Raw genomic sequence first — 23351 nt, 5'->3', positions numbered from 1 at the left:
TCTGGGGACTCCTGTTGCACCATGTCCCCCATTTCAGTACTAGTAAGCTCCAACCAAGCTATTTCTTTTCATTCCTGCCTCAGGCCCTTGGCACCTTACCCTCCCTGGCCTAATTAACACCATTTCACCCTTCAGGTCTCAGCCCCAGTCACACTTCCTCAGGAAATTCTTCTCTGATCCCTCCCCACCGCTACCCCCACCTCTACCCTCACCCCACTTCACACACACACACACACACACACACACACACACACACACTCTCTCATACGCACACACCCCTCCACCCTACAGGCCAGTTTTCATTAAGTACTTCCAAAAAACCGTAGGTCTTTCCTTCAGCATACTTACAAACAGTCCTATGCCTGAACATTTGATTAACAGACTCCCTAAGGCCCACTGGACTATAAACTCCATGAGAACTGGGTTGGGTTAAAATATGCTCACTCATGTATCCCTAGCACTGGGCACAGAGATGACCGAGTAAATGAATGAACGACTGACGTGGTTGGTTCACCTGCAAAAACACCGCCTTCTTCCATTTAACCCTTCTAAGCTATACACCAGATTAAATCTGGGGAAAGATATCAGATATCACATTTTACTAGCTTTGGGTCCAAAATTAAACTAAACAGGCAGAATTCACAAAAATAACCTAAGAAGGAAAGGACGGGGCGGGGGATGGAGAATGGCGAGGTCATCCACCTCTCCAGCACAGGGAGAGGTTGGGAACACCCATCCCCCGCACAGGCTCCCCTAGGTCCTGCATCTCTACTACTGGCTGGCTCCCCACGTGACCTGCTCCAGAAGTAACCCCCAATCGAAAAAGACTCACCCCAACCATGCATCATCCCAACTCCTTTTTTGCTTAGCAGCCCCTTCAACTGTATCTGAGAGTTTTGCCAAGTTAAAATCATCCTAAACCTTTACTTTTGGGTTCTCTGGAGCTATAGGCAATCTGCTGTAGCGCATATAGAATAAAGCACAACAACTGACACTAGTTTAAGGGTCTGACAGAACAGGAAAGGCACTGTTTGACAAGCCCACTACTCACAGCTCCCTAGAACAGACCTTTTTAACCCTTTTTCTTCATCTCACACTTAGAAAAAACATCAAATGTTTTAGCTTTGCAGATTAATTCAGCTGTCGATGATCAATCATTTGATTATGAGGACTAACAGAAATGCTCTATTAATTCCACACTCTCAAAGAGAAATGTATAAAATAAGAAATCAGTTATACATGGATCCCCAAGCCAGAAATCTCAATCTGGAATATAAGTGAGAATCACAAGTAAGCCTAAAAACAAGTCATACTGTTTCTTCTAAAGCCTGCCACAAACCCATACCCTTTAGCGATGTTTATAAGACAGTCTTAGACGCACTCAGAGTCTATTTAGCCTTATATTGTACGAAAGGCTAATAAGATGTGATATCTGATTTCTATGCCCATAGTATATTAGACTCCTCAGACAGATCACAGTCAGCTACTGGTGGCTGGTACATCGATAGTAATGTCAAAAGCTAATCCAACAGTAAGTGGCACCTAGAAAGTACTCATGGTAGTTAGTCATCAACAAAAGCTGACTGAATAAATTAAAACCACTAAAAGACAAAAGACATTTAGCAAACAGGCAGCACCTGCTACATAAGCAGAGATTCCTGTATTCCTTAGGAGCTCCTAAAACTATCCTTGAATTACAGTGAAACTATACAACCAATATATTCATAATAATAGAGTCTGGGTATTACAGGAAAAAAAGCAAATCATAATCAGTAAGCTCTTTAAGAAAGCAAAAATGTAGATTCATTATAGGAAGTTTTCCGTGAATTACAAAACTGCTTTGATATTTTAAGATGTGATTTTCCAACTCTTTGTAGAAGCTGCCCCACTGAAATGCCACATTCCCAGACAAGACTAGATAAATACATTACGAGAGTATATCCATCAAGGAGAGCAAATTTGAAATAAACCATCTTTTCTGGTTCTCCAAAGAAAATTAAATTTTATAACAAAAGAACAGGTCCAAACTAGCAAATTCTTTAACTCATCAATAGGATGTGATCATCTTTAAAACCAAAATATTAAATTAATAGATTAATAAATGAAACACTTTATTCAAAAACTCTAGTTCACACAAACTATTTCCCATAGAGGAATTCTCTATCAATCACTAATCATCATGACCCTTGACCAGATTTTCCAAGTTGTTGAGCACTGGGACTACCACGTGCTTTAACAAATAGAGTGATTTTTTTTTTAAGCTCTTTATTGGAGTATAATTGCTTTACACTGTTGTGCCAGTTTCTGCTGTACACCAAAGTGAATCAGCTGTATTTATACATATATCCCCATATCCCCTCCCTCCTGCGACTCCTTCCCACCCTCCCTATCCCATCCCTCTAAGTCATCACCCATCATTGAGTTGATCTCCCTGTGTTATGCAGCAGCTTCCCACTAGCTATCTATTTTACATTTAGTAGTGTATATACACGTCAATGCTACTCTCTCACTTCATCCCAGCTTCCCTTTCACCCCTCACCCTGTGTCTTCAAGTCATTTCTTTACATCTGCATCTTTATTCTTGCCCTGTCACTGGGTTCATGAGTACCATCTTTTTAGATTCCATATATATGAGTTAGCATATGATATTTGTTTTTCTCCTTCTGGCTTACTTCATAGAGCGATATTTTTGATGTTTCCCATTCAACATCTGATTCTCTGGTGGTCCTGGAAGTATTTAGCTGATTAACAAAACCAACTATTTTAACGTGAATTGAAACTAAAGCTTAAAAATTTTTTTAAAGAAACAATGAATTCCACACTTAAGCCCAACTCAAATCGTGAGCCAGAAAGGAACTTGAGATCAGCTGTCCCACCCATCTCCCCAGACTTTAAACAAGTAAATATCTAAATATCCAGGGCAGGCATTGTCTATTTTCTGCTTAAAGATCACAAAAGACAAAGACTCCTCTTTTATTTTCATTATAGACCCCTCTTTTTTACTTTTCTTCCCCATCCCCAAAATAAAACAAAGCAACAGAAAAGGCAGCTCTTCCTTCTGATTTACAGACCATGGCCTACTTTAAGGTGTCACTTTCTCCCAACTCCCCAAGTCAGAAACCTTGAACTTAACCCTCAATTCCCCCACCCCCTCATCTGGTCAGTCCCAAATACAGTCAATCCATCCTCTTCAGCCTCTCCCCGAACTGGCCTTTCTGTTCTCATTGCTACAACCATAATCCAGTCTTGCCACAGCCAAACAGACACCCCACCCCCCACCCCGGCCCGCCTCCCAGCCATGGGAGTACTTGTTCTAAGCAGAGATCTGCTCAGTCTCTCTGTCATTCATAAATCAGCAGAACTGAGATCCAAACAGCTTTCCATAAGCCAGTCCCCAACCATGTTTCCAGCCTCACCTGTGACCTCTCTGCAATTCAAGTATTTTGCCTCACCTAACAGAATCTTGCTATTCCCCAACACTGAAATCTTTCTTTCCACCTTCGTCACTCACTCGTTCATGCAGCTAAAATTTCGTGCACACCATCTCTATGCCAGGCACTGGCCTATGTGTAGGGACACAGCGGTGAAAAACAACAGGCAGTACTTGTCCTCACAGAGATCATAAAATATACTCTTTGCTCTTACACACCCTTCAAAAGCTAGTTCAAATATCACAGTCTTTATATCTTCTTCCTTTCTTGGATTTCTAATATGCACATTTACAGCTTCTGTCATATATTGCCTTGCACTGTATTTGTTTCTATTTCCTTCTTTATATATCGGTGTATCCCCAAAGCATTAGCACAGTGCTCTGCACCAAAATCTGTTCCATCTAAATGTTAAGTTTCCTCTATAGCTATTTTCCAACCACTTACAACTTTTAAATTATGCTTTTTTCACTTCCCATAAAAACATGTCAAGAGTCTTTTTTCTTTTTCTTTTTTTTTAAGCACAAAGGTATATTAAGCTGTGACTAAGTAAAAGTCATTTACTTTCAGCTTTGGAATGTGTTTATGAACTTACAAATGAGAACATCTGATGTCTTAGGGATCTACTTCAAACACAATGATGAAGCCGCCCTGTGGTGACTTGGCCGACAAAGAACTTGGACAGCAGACAGCTCCTCACTGGACTCTCCTGCAGTCCATTTGGATACCTCTCTCAGGCTGCCAGATTAAGACTAGCCCTGTCAGTTTTAACGGAGTCCTCAGCAGCTCCGTTAAATTCTGCATTTTCACTGGGCTTATCTCAAGCAAATTGAAAGAACTGAGTAACAATTTGTCCTTATGAAGAACAGAGACTGACTACCCACTGTGAATGCCTAAGAGGTCAAAACAGCAAGTACTTAATAAATCAATATCCTGAAAGTAAAAGCTGACTCCAGTGGGTCACAGAATTAAGAACTGACTGGTGAATGTACACAGATATGTCTATTTCCTCATCATGTATACAGCATAGTACTCCTGGTTATGTACACTGGTGTGCACATACACAAGCACACACCTGAAACTCATGTGTTCAAAACAGAGAGTGGAAAAAGTGGCCCTCAACAACACTAGGTGATTTCTGCAAGGTTAGGATGGGAGGAAGGAGAAAAGGGGAAGAAAGTAGAAACTTTTACCATCTTTTAAAAGTGAAAGAGTTTTCGGAATTTTTAGGAGAATGCTATGCAGAAATCATTACATCTTAAGTTACACTAGTTGAGCAGCAAGAACATTTCACCAGACAGCCTGCAAAATGTTTTCATAGGCTTATAAAAACTGGGCTTCTTTTATTCTCATCTCTCCTATTAATATACAATGATAATTAACTCAACTTATTTTCTCTCGCCTTTTTAGGTGGGGCAGTCCTCTGAGAGAAGACAAGGCAAAATTACACCCTCAAAAGTGGAGGTGTGGAAAAACATTTTATTTACTACCACACATTCCCAGATACGGCCTGGACATATAGCTGTGCACACAATGTCAGCAGAACATTTCTTGCCAAAGCCATCACCACCCAAGTTAGAAGGGCCACATGAGCCAGGGAGGGGCAAAACTGTTCTGCACCCTCCCCAACAACCTCAAGCTCAGGACAACTGGGAAGTTGCTGAAAGCATAAAAGCATGACTTCAGGGCAAATGACCTTAAGCTCTACATAACCCTCTCTGGGCCTCAGTTTCCTCATCTATAAAGTGGTGACAGTAACAGCACCTAACTCCTAGCGTTGTTCTGAAGATTGAGTAAATGTGTATAAAGGATACAGAACACTGCCTGTCACAGGACTATAAATATTAGCTGTTGTTATAATTCTATTTTTATTCTCATGGTGAAATTTGTCTCTGAATTGAACTATATATCCTGTTCTGTCTATATCATAGCAATTTATAATGAGAGCTGAGGTACCAAATGATGGCCCTACGGCTCCATATAAGATCACATAGCTGTGTATGTGGACATGTGCTTACCTGGCATTCAGCTTTCCATTAAATTAACCTACTTGTTACACATTAAATTTAAAATAAAACTTGAAAACCAAGAGGGTTTCTTCCTACCTCTACCTAACCTAAATATTCCATTCCCACAAATATTTCCAAGTAAGAGAAGTTTTTCTGTATTTCTCTCAAAAATGTCCTAGGCTCACATTTCAACTCAAACCTATGCTACAAGCTATATAAAAGAAATCATTCTTCTATAAATTATTTATCCAAAAATTCCCAGTTGCATTAATATCAGGCTGCTTTAATAAAGTTTAAATGAAAATTGAACATTTTAAATTATTTAAATCTTCAAGTTAGCTAATTAGTCCTCATTAGAGGCTACTCATTCTTTCATGCTAAAACATTTGGTGAAATCCTTTGAATCATTTCAGAAACTGCTTAATGTTCAGTCCCCAGAGTATGTCCATGAAGAGTTCTCCCCTGCATTTTCAATACCTTTCCTCTGCAAACACAGAGAGAGAAGAAATGAAAATGAACAAGACCTCTATACTCTCCTTTACAGCAAACTGGCTTTCTATGCGTAAACACCCAACCCTACACCCATCACTGCTAGGAGGGGCACATAAAGGTTATAACAATTAACATATGTGATTTGGCTAACTTTTGAGCCAAAAAAAATTGAGCCAAGTTATAAAAAGTAAGCCTCTATTTGGATTACATGGCCCAATTCCAAAACCAAAGAACTAGCCTTTCTGGAGAGTTGCGCATTATTTGTAGCTTAATGAAATACAGACAAATCTTTGAAAGGCGCCCTTTTTATGGGGCAATTTTTTTCCCACAAGTGTGTTAGTCTATACTCTGATTTTAATTCTGATCTGTGAAATCATAACCCAAGGACAAATGTATGCTTTATTATCAGCCAAATTTTACTAAAGCTGCTCAGGCCTTTATATTAATGTGATAAATTCTGTTTAAAAATCAAGGAGAAAATTTAGAGTTTCATTTCTAATAGACAGCCTGACCTCATAAGGCCACTTTGTGAAATCTTCTCCACTCACTTCTCAGAAGGTTGGCATTATGATTGAAATGGCAACTAATGTGTGTCCAGAGTCTAATATTTAAAGAGTCTACTTCCTGATTCAAGAATAATGGTTGCATTTCCAGGGTGATGATTTAGTGAGAAAGGCACTTATGCATTCAGCAAATAAGTACCCAGATACAGGGCTGTACAAGGGCCTATGTGACTATGTATACTAACATTCCCCTTTCCTTAGAGACACATACAATCTGATATGACAGTCAAGGATTTCCTCGCCATAAGCTGTCCGCCACAGAAGAACCCAGATATTACTCATCCTCCTAGGGCCTTCATGTCTCTCTCATTCAGTACGTCCCAGGAGTGGAGCTGACCAGATGGACCCCACTGCATCTGTCCCTCTCCCCCATCTTCTCTCTCCTTCAGCGTTTGTCCACCTCTTTGGCTGCTCATTACCACCTCTTTCCCTTGCTCCTCTCATCCTGGTCATGCCTATGAAATATAGCCCTTGATATTTTCTCCTTCTCCCCAGAAATCACATCATTCTCATGCCTTTATCATCTCTTTGGGGAAAACTCCCAAATTCAAGGAGTCCAAATTGATGTGATATCCCACACTGACGTGCACATCCCTTAAATTCTTTAGATCCAATCTGACCAACATGGAATGCCTGATCTCCCCACTAAAGCCAATTCTTCTGCCCTACTTCTTGTTTCAGTCACTGACCCTAGCAGGTTCACCGTGACCCAGGCTGTCTTAAAGACTTCTTTGACTCCTCTTTTTCCTCAGCACCCCACTGACCCACACACCTGATCTGTTGCCAAGTCACATGGATTCAGAGCCCTTCTTTCATCACCACTGCCACCTGTTCTAATCTAGGCACTTATTTTTTCCCCAGAACATTTCAGAATTTTTCTAAGTGGGCTCTACCTCCTCTCTAATCCATCTTAAGTGATGCTATCATATTAATTTTTTGAGAGAAGATATATGCACTCTAGAACCAGAAGGCTTGGTTTCATATTCCAGGGCTACTAATTCTTACTTCTGTGACCTTGGGCAAGTTAACTAACCTCTCTGTACTTTACTCTCACCATCTGCCCACTAAGGATGATAATAGTAGCTGCCTCCAAACTGTTGTGAAAATAAAATAAATTAATAGTTGTGGAGCACCTAGAACAGCAACTGGCATGCATTTAAATGCTTAGTAAATGTTTGCCATTATTTGCAGCTAGCATAGGTCCAGTCATACCCTGGACTGCCCCCAAATCCTCAACAGAGTCCCATGGCATACTAAGGGAACCCTGGCATTCTATCTGCCCAGCTGACCTTTCAGCTTCATATTACACAGCCCCATTTGAACCTGTATACACAACAGGCAAATCAGAGGTCTTACTATTCCCTGAACACACTCCAGAGCCTCCTTCTTCACCCTTGCTGTTCCCACTTCTAGGATCTCTCCTCTCATATCTCTGTCCATCCTTCAAGCCAGTCTTAACTCCTTCATGAAGCCTTTGCTAAACCCCTTAACCAGATGTGCTCCCCGCTGACTGTGAATTCCTCCCAGCACAGGGGGTTATATTACTCTGTGGCAGTTATCTTTTCTCTCCCTCTCACTGCAGTCCTGTCTTTCTCCCTGCAGGTTTGCAGCTCTTTGAAGGTAAGGTGAATCCATCATCATTGTATTCACTACATCCTCTAGCCCTGCGTAATATGCTGAGGTGACCAAAAACTGGAGTTGTGGGTGATCAGAACCACAGCCATTACCGTGGCGTAGTAGTTAGGCACCTCAAACAAAAAGAAGTACACACTCTGCCCAGACTGCGGTCCTCACCATAGTTTCAAATGGCATCAAAACTCACAATACACAGTGGATGGTCTCTCCAGCAAGTCTTTCTTTACAGGACACCAGAAATACAGCAGCATCAACATAAGAAGAATGTGATTTGTAGCCCTATCCTAAAACACTAACATTAAAAGCACACAAAGTATTTTCTTCATATATCAATATTAGAATAAAAAAAACCACTGAGTGCTGTGTTTAGTTGACTAAACATAATTTTCTGCTAGATCTACCATCTAGCAATCCCAAGAGAAGCAACTTAGACCTCAATGCCTAGAGCTTGTTCAGTGACATATTAACCTCTGGCATGTCACTGAAGAATTGAACATAATGGCATATACACGGTCCCTACCCTCGGACTCACGAGAGGTCCCCAAACCCTACACTTAGAAAAAGACAGCCACAACAATTCACATTCCCAACAACAGAATGAACACGCCATAAACACTGCTGGCAGTGACATCATCCAGGTACCGGAGGTCAGGGAGCAGGCAGTGCAGTACTCCATTCTGTCTAGAAGCAGAGCTGTAATCTGACACCAGGGATTTAGACCTCTTTGCAGCAGCAACTCTGGGCATTCATGAGCAGCACCAAAGGGCTCTTTCATTACCACTTTCACTTCAGCCATTCAAGGAGCATCCTGCTCCCAGCACCACTAAGAGAAATGTCCTGAAGACATCAGTTTCAAGAATCCCTATAATGAAGTGACAATTAAAGATTGTTTTCCCTCAAATAAAAGATATGCTCTTAAAGGTTGAGAATACTCTCACTCTTCCAATGCCTGGTGGTACCCACAAATTCTTTGGCAGAACTGCCAAAATCCCTCCTAATAGGACAAGCCCTAGGAAGCTTACTAGAGTGACTATGGTTCATTTAACTATGTTCATTTAATTGCATGTTTGGTTAAGACAACAAGAAACTAAAATTAAATGTTTGTTAGACTATACTGGACTACTCTGAAACACTAGCTCTTTTAATAAAAGGACCTAATTAAGTCAACACAGCCTTTTTATTCTTTATTATAAATTGCTTTTATGAAATAGAGATTTATCTCTCTTTCAATTAAATTTTTACTATACTATATGATATCTTTTTCCTGTAGATCAATGCTTTCACAGAAAGCAGTTCTCCGCTTGTATCTCACACTCTCAAATCCTAATCACACAGAGGCAGGGTAACCAAAGAATGTAAATTAGCACTCCTATACCACTTCCTCAAAGCAAAAATAATAATACCATGAAGCTTGCAGCACCCAAATAAAATAACTGAACAATTTACCAAACAGGTAAAATCTTACTCATAGATATGACTTGGATACAGCTACCTCCAGCTAAGTGTGTCCTCCTTTCCAAATATGAGCTGCACAAACAAAAGCAACCTGAGATACAACAGAAGCCTCGTGAACTGTAAAGCTGAAGCACCTATGATACACACATTGCCCTGTACTCTGTAGGTGCTCCCATAAATACTCTTTGACTGATTCACAGACCTGTTACAGAATCTGGCAAGGACAGAGGGTGCAGTCTCCCTGGCCCTGCTCTGGGGAGTGTCAGGAATCTATGGTTGCAGTTTATTGTGGTGGTAGGAAGAACTAATATATAGATAGAGGTCTAAAAGGAACGAGGGGATGACAGGTTCAAACTATGTTAACTTTCCCTGCACCTCTCCCCAAGCATCTGAGCCTAAAGAAATTGGGTTTGTTCCCTGCACTGCTGGGGGAAGGTGAGTAAAACTGCCATAAATGTGCACAGCGTTTCCCTACCAAAGAGCCAACAAAGCTACATGGTTGAGAAGAAGAAAAAAGAAACTTACTTTTCATAGATCAGCTCCTCATCGATGGAGAAATAGTGGGTATTTACTGTGCTTTTTGGTCTATTCCTTAAAGTAGCAAAATATAACCGATCTGAAAGACAAGTTTAAAAGACAGGAGAAAATATATGAGAAGTAGGGAAGCTGGCGGGGGGTGGGGGGGGTGCTAATACACCAGGATCAAGATAACAACCGCTACCCATTATTTAAAGACCCCTTTAACACGTGGAATTGTTGCAGAAACCTGATCTCTCCCAGAAACCAACAGAGACCCAAGAGCACATCAGCTAGAGAAACGAGAAGGAGGCCGACGGAGGGACTCCGCGAGGGGCAGAGCTCCCATATCTCCCTCGTTTCAGGCCAGCGGGAGCAGGTAGAAGCTGAGGGTACCCGTAGAACTGGAGATGCAAGTTTGGTTCAGAAATCTCCAGACCGCAGCAGCTGAGGAAGGGGAAGAGAGAGGCGAGCCTCTCCCCTGCAGCTCCGGAGACTTCAAGAAGAGGAAGGGAGGAGAGACTTGGGGTGTGGTTGGAGGTGTCCCGAAAACCAGCAGTACTAGGATAAAGGCAGCCGAAAGGATCCCCCCGGAGCAGGATCCCCACGAGCCGCTGCATTCAGGAGCCCGGCAGAGGCCGGTGCTGTCCCACTACCCGGCGGGGAGGCCTTCCGAGGGTGCTGCAGAGGGAACCAGGGACCCAAGAAAGACAGAGAAGCCGGAAGCAGGGGGTCCTCGGGGAGAGGATAGTACCGAGAGGGGACGAGAGCGCGCGCAGAGACTGCAGTACGCTGGAGGCCCAGGAAAAAGCCGGAGACAGTGGTTGGGACACAGGAGCGAGAAGTGAAGAGTTGGGGGCGAAGGAGGGTTGGAGGATGCGGGCGGCTGCTCCTCACCTTTCATGAACTCGCAAGCCCCGATTAGTTCCCCTGACTCCGCTGCCATCTTAAGCGAGATACGAACGGGGGAGAGCTGGGTGGCGGCCAGCTGAGGTCACCCGCCCCCGGGGGCTTCCCCACTGCCCAGGAGCCGGGAGGCTTGCAGTCCCGAACACCAAGCCCGCGCGAGAGAGGCAGCAGGCGCCGAAGGCGGAGGCGGCCGGGGGGGTCAGCGCGCCGGGCGCCCCGGGGACATTCCGTGGGGAACCCGAGCGCGCTCCGAGCGGGGGGCACACGCCCCGGGCAGTGGCCGCGCCGCTTCGGACCCGGCTGCTGCCGCTGCTCCGCCGCCGCCGCCGCCGCGCCTGGGAATCGCAGACCAGCTCGCACGGCCGGGCAAAGTCTTCCCCCGGCTCCCAAAGTGATCATGGAGGAGGAGACGTCCGGCCCGGATCGCGCCCGTGGCTACTCGTGCGGCAGCGGGCAGGACTCTGGTGCCCGCCGGCTGGCAGCAGCTGCTCCGGCTCCCCCTTCGCCACCTCCTTTCAGCGGCAACTCTTCCTCCTCCTCCTCCCCCTGGGTCCGCCCCCAGACCTTCCTCCCCGCCCTCCCTCAGCCCCCTCCACTTTCACGGCTCCGCGGCCATCCCTTAAAGGGACAGCCCCGCTCCTTTCTCCGCGCCGGCCCCTCGCCCCAGTTACCAGGCGCCCCGCGGGTCACCAAGACCCGGTTGCTAAGGCTTTGTTGCGGTCCACCAATTGCTGTACAGGAAACGCGGCCTTGGGCCCCGAGGAGCCGGGCGGGGCCTCCAGATGAGAAACTTATGAATGAAACGGAGGAGTCGGGAGTGGTCCCGGAGGGCGCTGCGGTGGCTTCGCAGGCAAGGAGGCGCCCGCGCCCCTTCGTTTTCTGCACCCGCGAAGTCTTCTTCCCATTCCAGATTCTTCGTCTCTGTCTCTTTCATTCTCTACCTCTCGCCCCACTCACCCTTGTTCTTCTAAACTCTTGCATGCGCGTGCACACACACACGCCAAGATCTCAGGTCTCCGTGCCCCACCTTACCTATAGCTAATCTTTCCACCAACCCCCATCCCCACCACTGACGGACCTCTCTCTTTATAAAAAATAAAATTTAAGAAGAAACCCTACCTCCTAGCTTAGAAGAACACCTACTGGTTTCCTCTACACATATTGGACTCTGAAATAACTTGTCCTTTGTTCTCACGGGGTAAAACGTTCCCATTCGGTTCCCCACGTCCTCTCATTTAGGTCCCCGCTGTGGGCGCAAAATCATCACAAATACCCAACCTTTAGATTGCTGTGGTCCCGGAGGGGGGCGGGGCGGAGGAGCGAGGCCAGCCAGGGGGTGGGGAGGGACTAGGGGAGTGGGGAGAGGGCCACTCGTCCACGGGGAAAACTAACACAGAAGCATTTCTTTACGCAGTCTTAGCGGCAGCGCTGCTGGGAGTGGTTCATCTCAGATTCGCCCTTGACTTGCTTCTGTGCGGCTTCTCGAACAGCTCGAGCAACTTTAACGCCGGGTGTCCTGCCGGCGTGCCTAATTAGAGGGCAGTCCCTTCCATATGAAAATGGCGCTACAGACCCATCACCGGAAGAGCATGCGCCCTGAGTGGCTTCTCCAGAAACAGAAAGGGATTTGTGCCAGCCTCCGGTTTCGCAGTCGTTTGTTTACCTCGTGGAGGAAGGGAGCGCGCCACAGAAGAGTCGACTGACTTTGAAGGAGCGCTCTGAAGCCAACCGAGTAAAGCTCAGTTTACCCGTCTCAGCCTGTTCGCTTTGCTAGCTATCCAAAAAGTTAAGCAGCCACAGAAAAATGATACACGAATAGTCAGAAGAAATATTCTGAGCATCTCAGTAATTCTAATAGAACATGCCCTTGCGAGATAGTTAAAAGAAAAATCTATTCTAACACCCAAATCTTTAAACTCTAAGGTAAGAACCATATAAATTTAAAGCTGGAAGAATCACTAAAGACGACCTCCTACCACCCCCTAATCTTCCCACGAGGAAAGACTATCCCGAAAGAGTTTTTAAGACGGTTAAAGTCCTGAAAAGATGAGTTGTAATGAGTCTTCCACACTGCTGAGGTGCAGTGTGTGTTTCCTGGGCCCCCGGCCACGGCTATGGAATTCTAAAGAACGAAGTACCTCTAAATGTATTGTCGACACTCAACAATTACTGGAATTTTGCCTGATGTTTACTCCCACAAATCATGTGTCAACAATCATGTTAGCCAATTCATATTATTTTGTTGAAAAGTTCTAATTGAGACTTTATATGTGACAGTTATGGAAAAGCAAAGTACTGTATATGAATGTCTCAATAAACTTACCCACTTTGTTTAAAAAGCTCATTCAACGATGGCAATCTATTTCCAAATTTGATGATGCAAAATTCATGTAGACTCTAAATTCACTTAACAAATTTCCTAACAAGTTTTCATCCAAGTGTTGTATTAGAAAAATTGCATTAGAAAAAGAAGACAAGGTTCTCACTCAACACATAAACATTTAATTTTACTAAGTAAATAGTCTAATGAAAAGAACTCTGAATCTATACTTTCGGAGAAGTTAGATTTAATTAAACACCTCTCGTTATTTTCTAAAATGAATTTACAAAAACATTTTCTTTCATATAATTCTCCAGCTTAGAAATTTTGGGCATGAGGAGTGAATTATAACCTGAACAAATAGAAATCCTTAAAATTAAGAACTCAAAATGAAGAATTTTATTTTTCCTTAGCACATTTACAATATGAGTATTATAATGAAATTTTTGAAGTTAATGAGACTATAATTTTTTTTGAAGCTGAAGGAAAGGAAAATAAGTGATAGTATAATCAAATCTCTCTGCACCAAAATCTGCACAATCTAAATGGTATTTAGTAAAAAACCTACAAGAAAAATTGTGAACAAGATAGTGCACACACAGTACGCATACATGTCAAGGTTCTAATGAGATCATAAAACACTTTATTCTCTCAATTATCATGAGGTCAAAGTTCCTACTGGTTGTAGTTTCATAATAAAGGCATAATTTCACAGAATATGGAGGAAGATAATGGAAAAAAAGCTTCTTTCTAATCACTCAATATAAATGTTAGGCACTGACTTTTATCTTAAACAACAATAAAGAATGGTGTTTCACACATAAAATACTAGGAAAATTAAGATCTCACCAACTGCAGAAAGGAAGGTAATGTTATACATAGAAATTTAGCTAAGTATAGAAGTGTTTCAAGTTTGAAAATAACATTTATTCTAACTCTGCAAACATAGCTTGAATCCTGCCTCCAGGGCCCTGAGAGGTAGTCTGCAGCCTATGCTCATGCACCTACAGAGCTGGAAAACTCACTGCTGGAGGCAGCTCCAAAATATGTTGTCACCCTCTGGTTCTAATTCTGCCCCTTAAGGCTGTGCTGAACTCCCTTAGTTATTCTTGCACGTGACAACTCTGCAGGAATGCAAAGGCAGGTCCCTTAGAACACTTCTTCCCCTTTAGTACTTCCCAGATAAAAATCCCCATTTTCTTCAACCTTTTCTTAAATTACATGGCTTCAAGCCCCTTTGCTGTCCAGTCACTGTCTTTTCCATTTCATCTGTATCCCTCATAAAGTGTGTCCCAGAACTGAAGGCAGGCCAGTGGTGACCTGGTGTGACCAGTTCTGAGGTCAGAAAAAAAAGCACTGATGAAGATTCAGATGGGAACAAAAGCATCAAAAAACATAAAAGAACTAAGTTTTATTATTTAGTTGCAAAAAAAAAGGGAAATATTCTCTCGTTGGAAGAGTGGGGGGAAAATTGATAAGCATAGTCAAAGGGCTGACGGCTGTGATATTTACATATTCTGTTCTTTTAAAATTATCTTCATTTCTCAGAATATCTAATTTTTTTTTAGAATATCTAATTTTAACATGCTCTTATAGTTGTTTGTTCAGTCATAAAGATGTTATCTAAGCAAATAAAAGGAAATATACAGTACATACTTTAAATTCTTTCTAAAAATTAATTTTCAGTTTAATTATGAACCTAGGGGCAGTACAAACCTACACTGCTGAGTAATTTGAAATTCAAAGTAATCTGAATTGTTTAAATATTTTGATAAATTACTTACATAATGCCAAAAATAATTTAAAGCAGCTTTTAGTAAAACATATACACAAAAAAGGTCATTACAGAACAACCAGAATACCAACAATTTGTAGATAACGTGACTGCCCGCAGACGCTAAGATCTTGGCCTGACCCAGCCATATTCTGCATCACACTAATTCTGTTTAAGGATTTCAAGCCAGAATCAAAGATAGCAAAAACCAGAAGGCACCCAGCAGATCAGCTAGGTCCAGTTTTCAAACAGACTCCATGGAGTCTAAGGTAGCAGGAGGCCCCACCTGGGGATGGGGGTGGAGAGGGAAGGATGAGCAGGCAGGGCTTTGACAGAATATTGTAAAAGATTGTGTGTCAAAATAGAGGAAAGAAAAGAGAAGAAACTGAGGCCCACAGGTGGTAATCAATTTTCCAAAGTTATGTAGCTGCTTGGTGGTAGAACCAAGGCCAGTATTCCTTATTTGGTCTAATACCAGCAATCTTTTCTCTGTTTTCCCCTAACTTAGCTTATCTAACATTGTTTAGCTCATAGGTTCTGAAACTTTTGAGATGATAAAATATCAAGCAATATAATGTATATTAATAATGTTTTTTCTTCCAAATTTTAGAGAAAATGATTTAAACTTAGAATGAAAAAATAAAAGATGTTTCATTATCTGCCACTGTTATTATTCTCATGTGGCCTCTATAAAAAATCTGAATTATTTTTCCACCCCTATGATTTATGAATACTACAACAGCATTCTACAGAACATAGTTTAAGAAATACTGTTTTAGTGAATATTAAATAAAATAATTTAATAATAATCTCATCCTTGACTAATGTCGCCAGTAAAGAATAGTAGTTTTAGAAAGTAAAAGAAAGTTCCATGGGTGGGTCAATATACATACAATTGTTCAATTTATTGACCACTTTGCTACCTTTTTCAAATAGGCTAAATGCGGTTTTTAAATTTATATAGGTTATCCATGTACATTTATCTGTCATTCCTACTCTTTCTGGAGAAGAAATAAAGAAGTGAATTTTTTTCTCCAAAATTATATAAAATCATAGTCCTTACACCACTTCTCACCCTCATCACCACTACCTCGACTTACCACCACCCCCTTTACCATCACCCTGATGAGAAATATCATTAGTGAGCTCATGTTTTAATCTCATTTCCAATGTTCACTCCCAATGCACATTTAATATATGTCTCTACTATATTCTGTACATGTTTCTATCTGGAAAATAATAACAGTTGAGTTTCATCTAAAACTAAGCAAAGCAATTTATATCTCAGGTCTCACATCAGTTGCCTATGAAGTAGGTAATATTATTATTCCCATTTTACAGTTGAGAAGACTGCCACAAAGCAGATGCTCAGTGACTATTTGGAGAATAAATAAATAAATGAGTAATTAAAATGTGGAAGACGAACTTATGTGAATCGCTTGTATATGTAAATCAGTTACCTCTGTAGCCTAGAGTAGTGGAAAAAATACTGGATTTATAATCAGAAGCCTGGGTTTCAGACATTGCTTTATTACCAACTGTATGCATTATCTTAGACTATTTCCTCTGATGTTCAATGGGGATCATAATCATTTCTAACTCAGAGGAATAATAGTAGAATTAAATAAGACTACCATGCTGTGATGCCACTATATACAAACATTTGTTATTAGTGTTAAAGCCTATATTAAATACTAAATTATTTCCAAAATACAATGTTCACAAGCCTCAAATTATATCTATTTGGATCTAGGTATCACTAGTTAATTTACTCCTGGATTAAAAACACAAGCTAAATATACACTCACTGAGAAGCTCTTTTTATCAACTGAAGACAATTCCACAGGATACAAGTTAATGTGGTCTTTCATTTCTGATTGCCTGTGACATGGTACTGTCCCTAGAATGTGATTGGGGCCAACAACCCCATTTAGGCATCCTCCGTGGATTCCTAAACTCCCCTGCTCTGGCTCACGTTCTTTCAGTCCTTCTGTTCCAGAAGCCTGGAACACAAGTGTTGTGCCTTGTGGTTCCCATGGTGCCCCTTGGTGCCCCTTTGGAATCCCAGGTTTTCTGGTGCGTAATCCTGTGCAGAAACTGCAGGAGAAAATAATATTTTGACAAACTAATGGGAGACCCTTGGTTTCCATTTTCCAATCACAAAAGGCTGTACAATTATCGAACAGATTCCTGATGGTTGTCCTTGCTGATGCTGTTGTCACTGACACCTATAACTGTATTGATTCCAGTGGGAAAAAACACACAATATCTTCTGTGTACCAAGCCTTCCTGCGTGAAGATTCTATGTTATTTTTCAGATTATATCTAAAGTATAATTTGGACTTGTTAGTGTAGGCTAATAATGATATGAATCATCTAATGTGCACACAGGCAAAAATAATGTCTGCTTATCCTAAAATAGTTAATATATATTTTAGGTAAAACCTTTCTCTTCATAATCATGTTTTATTTCCCACAACATCAAACATGTGTTTTCTTTTTATATTTATGCATTCATTCATTCAGCAACTATGTACTGTTTACTATTTGCCTGGCACTGTACTAGGTGCTAGGATTACAATCAAGAACAAAGCAGGTTGTTTTCTTAAGGAATTTACACTCTAGAAAGTGATCTAGATAAGCAAGCAGGCTCCATAAACAAGACACGTGATAGGCTGGAGTAGGTACAGAGCATTAATTAGTATGCTTTTGTGGAGAACATTAGTGCTGAGGAGTGAGGAAAGGGTTCTCTGCAGAATCCTAGACTTGAACTTGAATAGGAAGGAGTTAGCCAGGTGGAGGTAGCCAGATTGTGGAGCGAGCAAGGTAGCAGGGGAGGTGGGAAGGAGGAAGATGCAAGGAGAGAATCCCAGGCTGAGAAAATAGTATGTACACAGGTTGGGAAACAATCATGAGAAAGGCTAGTTCAGGGATCTGAAATAGTTCCATCTGGCTCCAGCATAGAGTGTAAAATAGGAGGAGAGGGGAAAGGATCCTGGTAAGAAAGGTTAAAAATTTGGACGTTATCCAGAGGGCAATGGGGTACCAAAATGAAATCTGTTGAATAGGAAAACCTAGTCAGGTGGGGATTTCAAAATCGCTGGAAATAGTCTACAAAGTAGTTAAACTAATTGTAAATAGATGGGCACTTACTCCATTAATCCCCAAAGAAGCAGAATTATAGCAAAAATATAGACTAAGGCCCACTTAATAGGCTCTTTCATTCTTTCCTTTTCTTCTCACTATTAAAAAGACAAAGTCGAACATGCCCATTTTTTGCAGAACATAATTAAATGCATAAAGGAAAGAGTTATCTGAGATTCCTGAAATTTAATTTGCATATATTGAGGATAAATGTGGATAAGGCAATGTATATTTCCTCTAAATTGTGGGTATTTTTAGTAAAGGTCTCTAAGCAAATATAAAAAGTAAAATATACAAGAATTATACTTTAAATAGCAAAATATTCTAATTAACTGAAAAAAGTAAGGTGGGATGTGTAAGAAGTTTATTTCTAAAATAACTTTTTAAAAAACTTTAGAAATAAGTTAACATGAATGATTTGATTACTTGACTTCATAGAGGACAAGTTGACAGTGCCTAATGATTTAAAAAAAAAAAGCAGAGACGCTATAGGGCAGGACATGTGCCCTGGAGTCCCAAGAGGGGCAGCCAATCCCTTAAGAGAGAAAGGCATTCACCAGAGTGCAGACATAACTCTTATCTAACTGCTCTGTCTGTGTATCGTGTGTGGTGCCTTTCTTGATGCTCTTGGGTGGTTTGTCTAGCCAGGTTTTCCTGATGGACTGTACCTCATCACTGCCCTTTACGGCATTCCTCTGAAAGTGAGTTTAGTTCTTGGAACATCATTAACCTAAGTATTACCAACTTGCCTACTGGAATGGAAAATAAAAATAAAAAATAAAACCTGACAAGAACATTCACTTACCAAGCTGACTCAACCCTTAACTAACACTTTGTCCTGGTTCAGAATTTTTTATTTCTATCCCTAATCTTCTTCCTCCTCCAGACTTCTCCAGCTTAGTACATACTGCCACCATTCACCAGCTGCCCAAGCAGATGCCTAGCCAAGAATCACCTTAACTGATCCCCTGCTTGCTCTGCCTTGTAATGTATCCTGAATCCTTCTAGTTTTGTCTCATCATCCCTTCCCCCTGGACCTCTGCAATTGGTAAGACCTGTGTTTTGATCTGTAGGTAGGACCCAAGGACTATGGTCCAAGGAATTCCTTCACTATTGTGTCCTTTAAAGGTGAGGGTGGGAGGCAGTTATTTTGTGAGTTCTTCCCTTCATAATCCCAAGAAGGTATCCTGAGGAAGAGATATCTAAGTGTCCGTTGCCTTCAGCGGGTGTGAGATGGGATCATTATCAAGTCTCCTTGAGCCTCCTGCCCTGCCTCACACTTCAGCTGTGAATGAACCCAACCTAGGATGTTTGGTCAGAGCATAGGTTCCTGTGCTTGGTCAGAACATACCTTCCTGTCTGGGGTTAGGAAAGTAGGATTGAGGCTGGAAATAAGACAAGAGCCAGATTGTGAATGGTCTTATTTTGAGACCACTCAAAAAAATGTGGAACTTTATCCTTCAAGCAATGGGAGTCACAGAACATTTCTAAAAAGGGAAAATCACATAACTAGTTTGATACTTTCTGATGCAGTACCTAGAAAAAGATGAGAAGGTATTGAGCAAAACTGAGAATGATGGGAAAGGGCATGAATATTTCTGCCTAAGGACTTATAGGCCCAGAACTATGGCTATTAGCCAGAGTTCAGCATAATGCCTTTTCTGTGAGTGCTTGTGGGTGACCTAAGAACTCAGGGCTAGAGAAGTTCTACTGTGGGCATGGAAGCAACCTAAATGCCCATCAACAGATGAATGGATGAAGAAGATGTGGCATATATATACAATGGAATGAAATGGAGCTATACGTAATGAGGTGGATAGACCTAGAGTCTGTCACACAGAGTGAAGTAAGTCAGAAAGAGAAACAATTACTGTATGCTAACTCATATATACGGAATCTAAAAAAAAAAATGGTACTGATGAACGCAGTGACAGGGCAAGAATAAGGATGTAGATGCAGAGAATGGACTAGAGGACAAGGGGCTGAGGGGGCAGGGGGCAAAGGGGAAGCTGGGACGAAGTGAGAGAGTAGCAGAGACATATATACACTACCAACTGTAAAAGAGATAGCTAGTGGGAAATTGCTGTATAACAAAGGGAGATCAACTCGATGATGGGTGATGCCTTAGAGGGCCAGGACAGGGAGAGCAGAAGGGAGTCACGGGAGGGAGGGGATATGGGGATACATGTATAAATACAGCTGATTTACTTTGGTGTACCTCAAAAGCTGGTACAAGAGTGTAAAGCAATTATATTCCAATAAAGAGCTTAAAAAAATAATATTAGACATCAAAAAAAAAGAGAAAGAAATATGTGGGGAAATATTTAAATGCCTCACCCACATTAGAATGAATTTCACACATGTGAAAGAATTAAATATTTTAAAAATCAAATAATTGAAAATAAGACTATTTATCCAATCACTTCAAGAGGTAAAAGCCTAGGCCTAAGAGAAGAAACTGCAGAGGAAAAGACCAACAGTTTTGACTGTAAAAACTTAATCACAATGAAAATATAAGCATCAAATCAGAGAAAATATTTTCAGGAAATATGACAACAAGTTATGTTTTATATAGAAAATACACACAAATCTATAAGAAATCACAACAATCAGTTTAAGCAATGGACCATCTCTGTCTTTAATACAATAAATTTAAAAAGATAGAAGGGTTAAATGTATAATATTATAACACATCTAATGAGTTGCCTATTATGAAAAAGTCAAAGTGATGATTAGGAAGCTTATATAGATATATAGAAGATAACTGGTTATTATACTAGTTATACTGGTTATTATTTTTGAACACCTATTATGCTCCAGACTATATGGCAAGACTTTCACATACATTATCATTTAACCACAATATTAGTCATACATAATCATTTTCCAATGGTGCTACTGAGGCTCTGACATGTTCAAATGTGTCCAAAATTGAGCAGCTAATGCACCTGCAACTGGAATCCAGGTATGACTGTCCCCAAAGTGCATCCCTTTAACCATTATACTATGGCCTTCTGTATCAAGTTCTACATTTTTTAAGGTATTATTAAAATTGCTATATTTTAATACTATTGCCTAAGAAACAAAAATTTAAAACATTTAGAAAGACTGAAAGACTATACATCACAATGATGACACTCCAATTGATAGATTACAGGTTATTTGTATATTACATACTGTTTCATGATTGTTTTATGACTTTAAAAATATAAAGAACAATGCCTTGGCTTTAGAAAAATATAATACATTACCCAGTTTATATCAAGTCCTACTCTAAAACTTAACAAAAATAACACGCTAAAAAAACCTATGTGCCCATTTCATTTGTGAACTTACTGGTGGTTTTAAATATAATTGTAAAAATCAAATCATGCATTTGAAGAGTATTTCATCTTGACTGAGCTACTGAAATAGTTGTTCTGTTAGGGCAGTGAGATATGAAACATATTTTTTTACATTTCTTTTAGTGTTGTTTATAAGATTATTTTAAGAATAAATAAAAAGTTTTTAATACGTAGCCGAGAATGAAGGTTCATATCCTTCGTTCTATGTTGTTATTTAAAATTTTAGCAACCGTATATTTTACCACATGCTATGAGTTCCAGTGGCAAGTGAGAAACTGAGACAAAGTGAGAGAGTAGCACAGACATATATATACTACCAACTGTAAAATAGATAGCCAGTGGGAAGTTGTTGTATAACAAAGGGAGTTCAACTTGAGGATGGAAGATGCCTTAGAGGACTGGGACGGGGAGGGTGGGGGGGGACTCGAGGGAGGGTGGGGGGGAGTCGAGGGAGGGAGGGAATATGGGGATATGTGTATAAAAACAGATGATTGAACTTGGTGTACCCCCAAAAAAATAATAAATAAATAAATAAATTTAAAAAAATAGAAGAGAAATCAAAAAAAAAATTTTTAGCAACCGTATATTTTACCACATGCTATGAGTTCCATTCGCAAGTGAGAAACATCACCCATTGCCAAGCAGTTCTCTTCCCTTCAAAACCATGAAACCTGGCTTTATTTGGACAAGCTCAACATTGTTTCCTCTTTCTTTTATGTTGAATTTTCCTGCCCCCTTCATAGACTTCTCTTTTCTCTTTATAAATAGACTTTTGGAGGGCCTTCCTTACTAGTTCATCAGATATACCCGTATCTGATGAACGTATGAATCCCGCTATTGGATGGACATGGTTGATGCACACACTGGAAGCCCTGCTGCTCAGTAATTCAGGAAAGAGACGATGAGGGTAAATGGCAGTGGGCATAAAGAGAGGACCAAATTCAAGACATCTTTAGGAAGCGTAATTGACAGGATATGTAAAACAGATGTATACAGAAGTCAAGGGGGGAAAGGAAAGCCAGGAATAACTCCCAGAAGTGTGACTCTTTCGCTGGCTGGATGGTGATGCCATCTTCTACAGGACGTTCATGGGGAATAAAATGAGCTCAGGTTGTGTTATCTAGAATTTGAAATGTTTGCTGGGAAATGAGATGGAAATACCTATTAAGTACTTGAATGTGTAGATCTGAAGCTCAGGAGAGGTGGATGGGCTTGACTGACAGGTGTAAGAATCTCCAGAGAATCGGCATAGTCTAAACTGCAGGATAAGCATAGTGAGGTGAAAGAGTATGGCTTCCGGAGACAGACTCTCTGAGTCCAAGTCCTGGTCCTCCTCTTACCAGAGTGGGACCTTAGCCAATTCATTAACCCCCCTGTGCCTCAGTTTCCTAATCCATAAAATGGGAATAATAAGGATACCTATTTCAGGGGCTTCCCTGATGGTCCAGTGGTTAAGACTCTGCACTCCCAATGTAGGGGGCCTGGGTTCAATCCCTGATTAGGGAACTAGATCCTGCATGCCTCAAGTAAGAGCCTGCATGCTGCAACTTAAAGACCCCGCAGGTGGCAACAAAGATCCTGCATGCCGCAACTAAGACTCGGAGCAGCCAAATAAATAAATATTTAAAAAAAAAAACAGTACCTATTTCATAACACCATTAAGATGAAACCATTGTTTCCTTAGAACAGTGCACAGCACACAATAAACATCTATATACATATTTTCAAATAAAAATTGTCTCCAAGAAAGAGTATATGAAAT

General features: G+C 41.0%; 1 protein-coding gene across 1 annotated transcript in view; it reads right to left on the bottom strand.

Moving 5' to 3' along the window:
- CDC14A (cell division cycle 14A) overlaps positions 1-11423 on the bottom strand; it is a 152967-nt gene extending 141544 nt beyond the window's left edge. Inside the window, exons 1-2 of the mRNA XM_057741603.1 lie at positions 10996-11423; positions 10108-10198 (exon numbers count right to left, since the gene is read on the bottom strand). Of these exons, the coding sequence (XP_057597586.1) occupies positions 10108-10198; positions 10996-11044 (140 nt within the window). The 5' untranslated portion in view covers positions 11045-11423. The remainder of the gene's footprint in view (positions 1-10107; positions 10199-10995) is intronic.
- Positions 11424-23351: the final 11928 nt, after the last annotated feature.

Source organism: Hippopotamus amphibius, chromosome 1 (assembly GCF_030028045.1).
Source record: "Hippopotamus amphibius kiboko isolate mHipAmp2 chromosome 1, mHipAmp2.hap2, whole genome shotgun sequence".
Classification (NCBI taxonomy): Eukaryota; Metazoa; Chordata; class Mammalia; order Artiodactyla; family Hippopotamidae; genus Hippopotamus; species Hippopotamus amphibius.
Note: the sequence above shows the minus strand (reverse complement) of the source record. Positions and strands in the feature narration are given on the sequence as shown.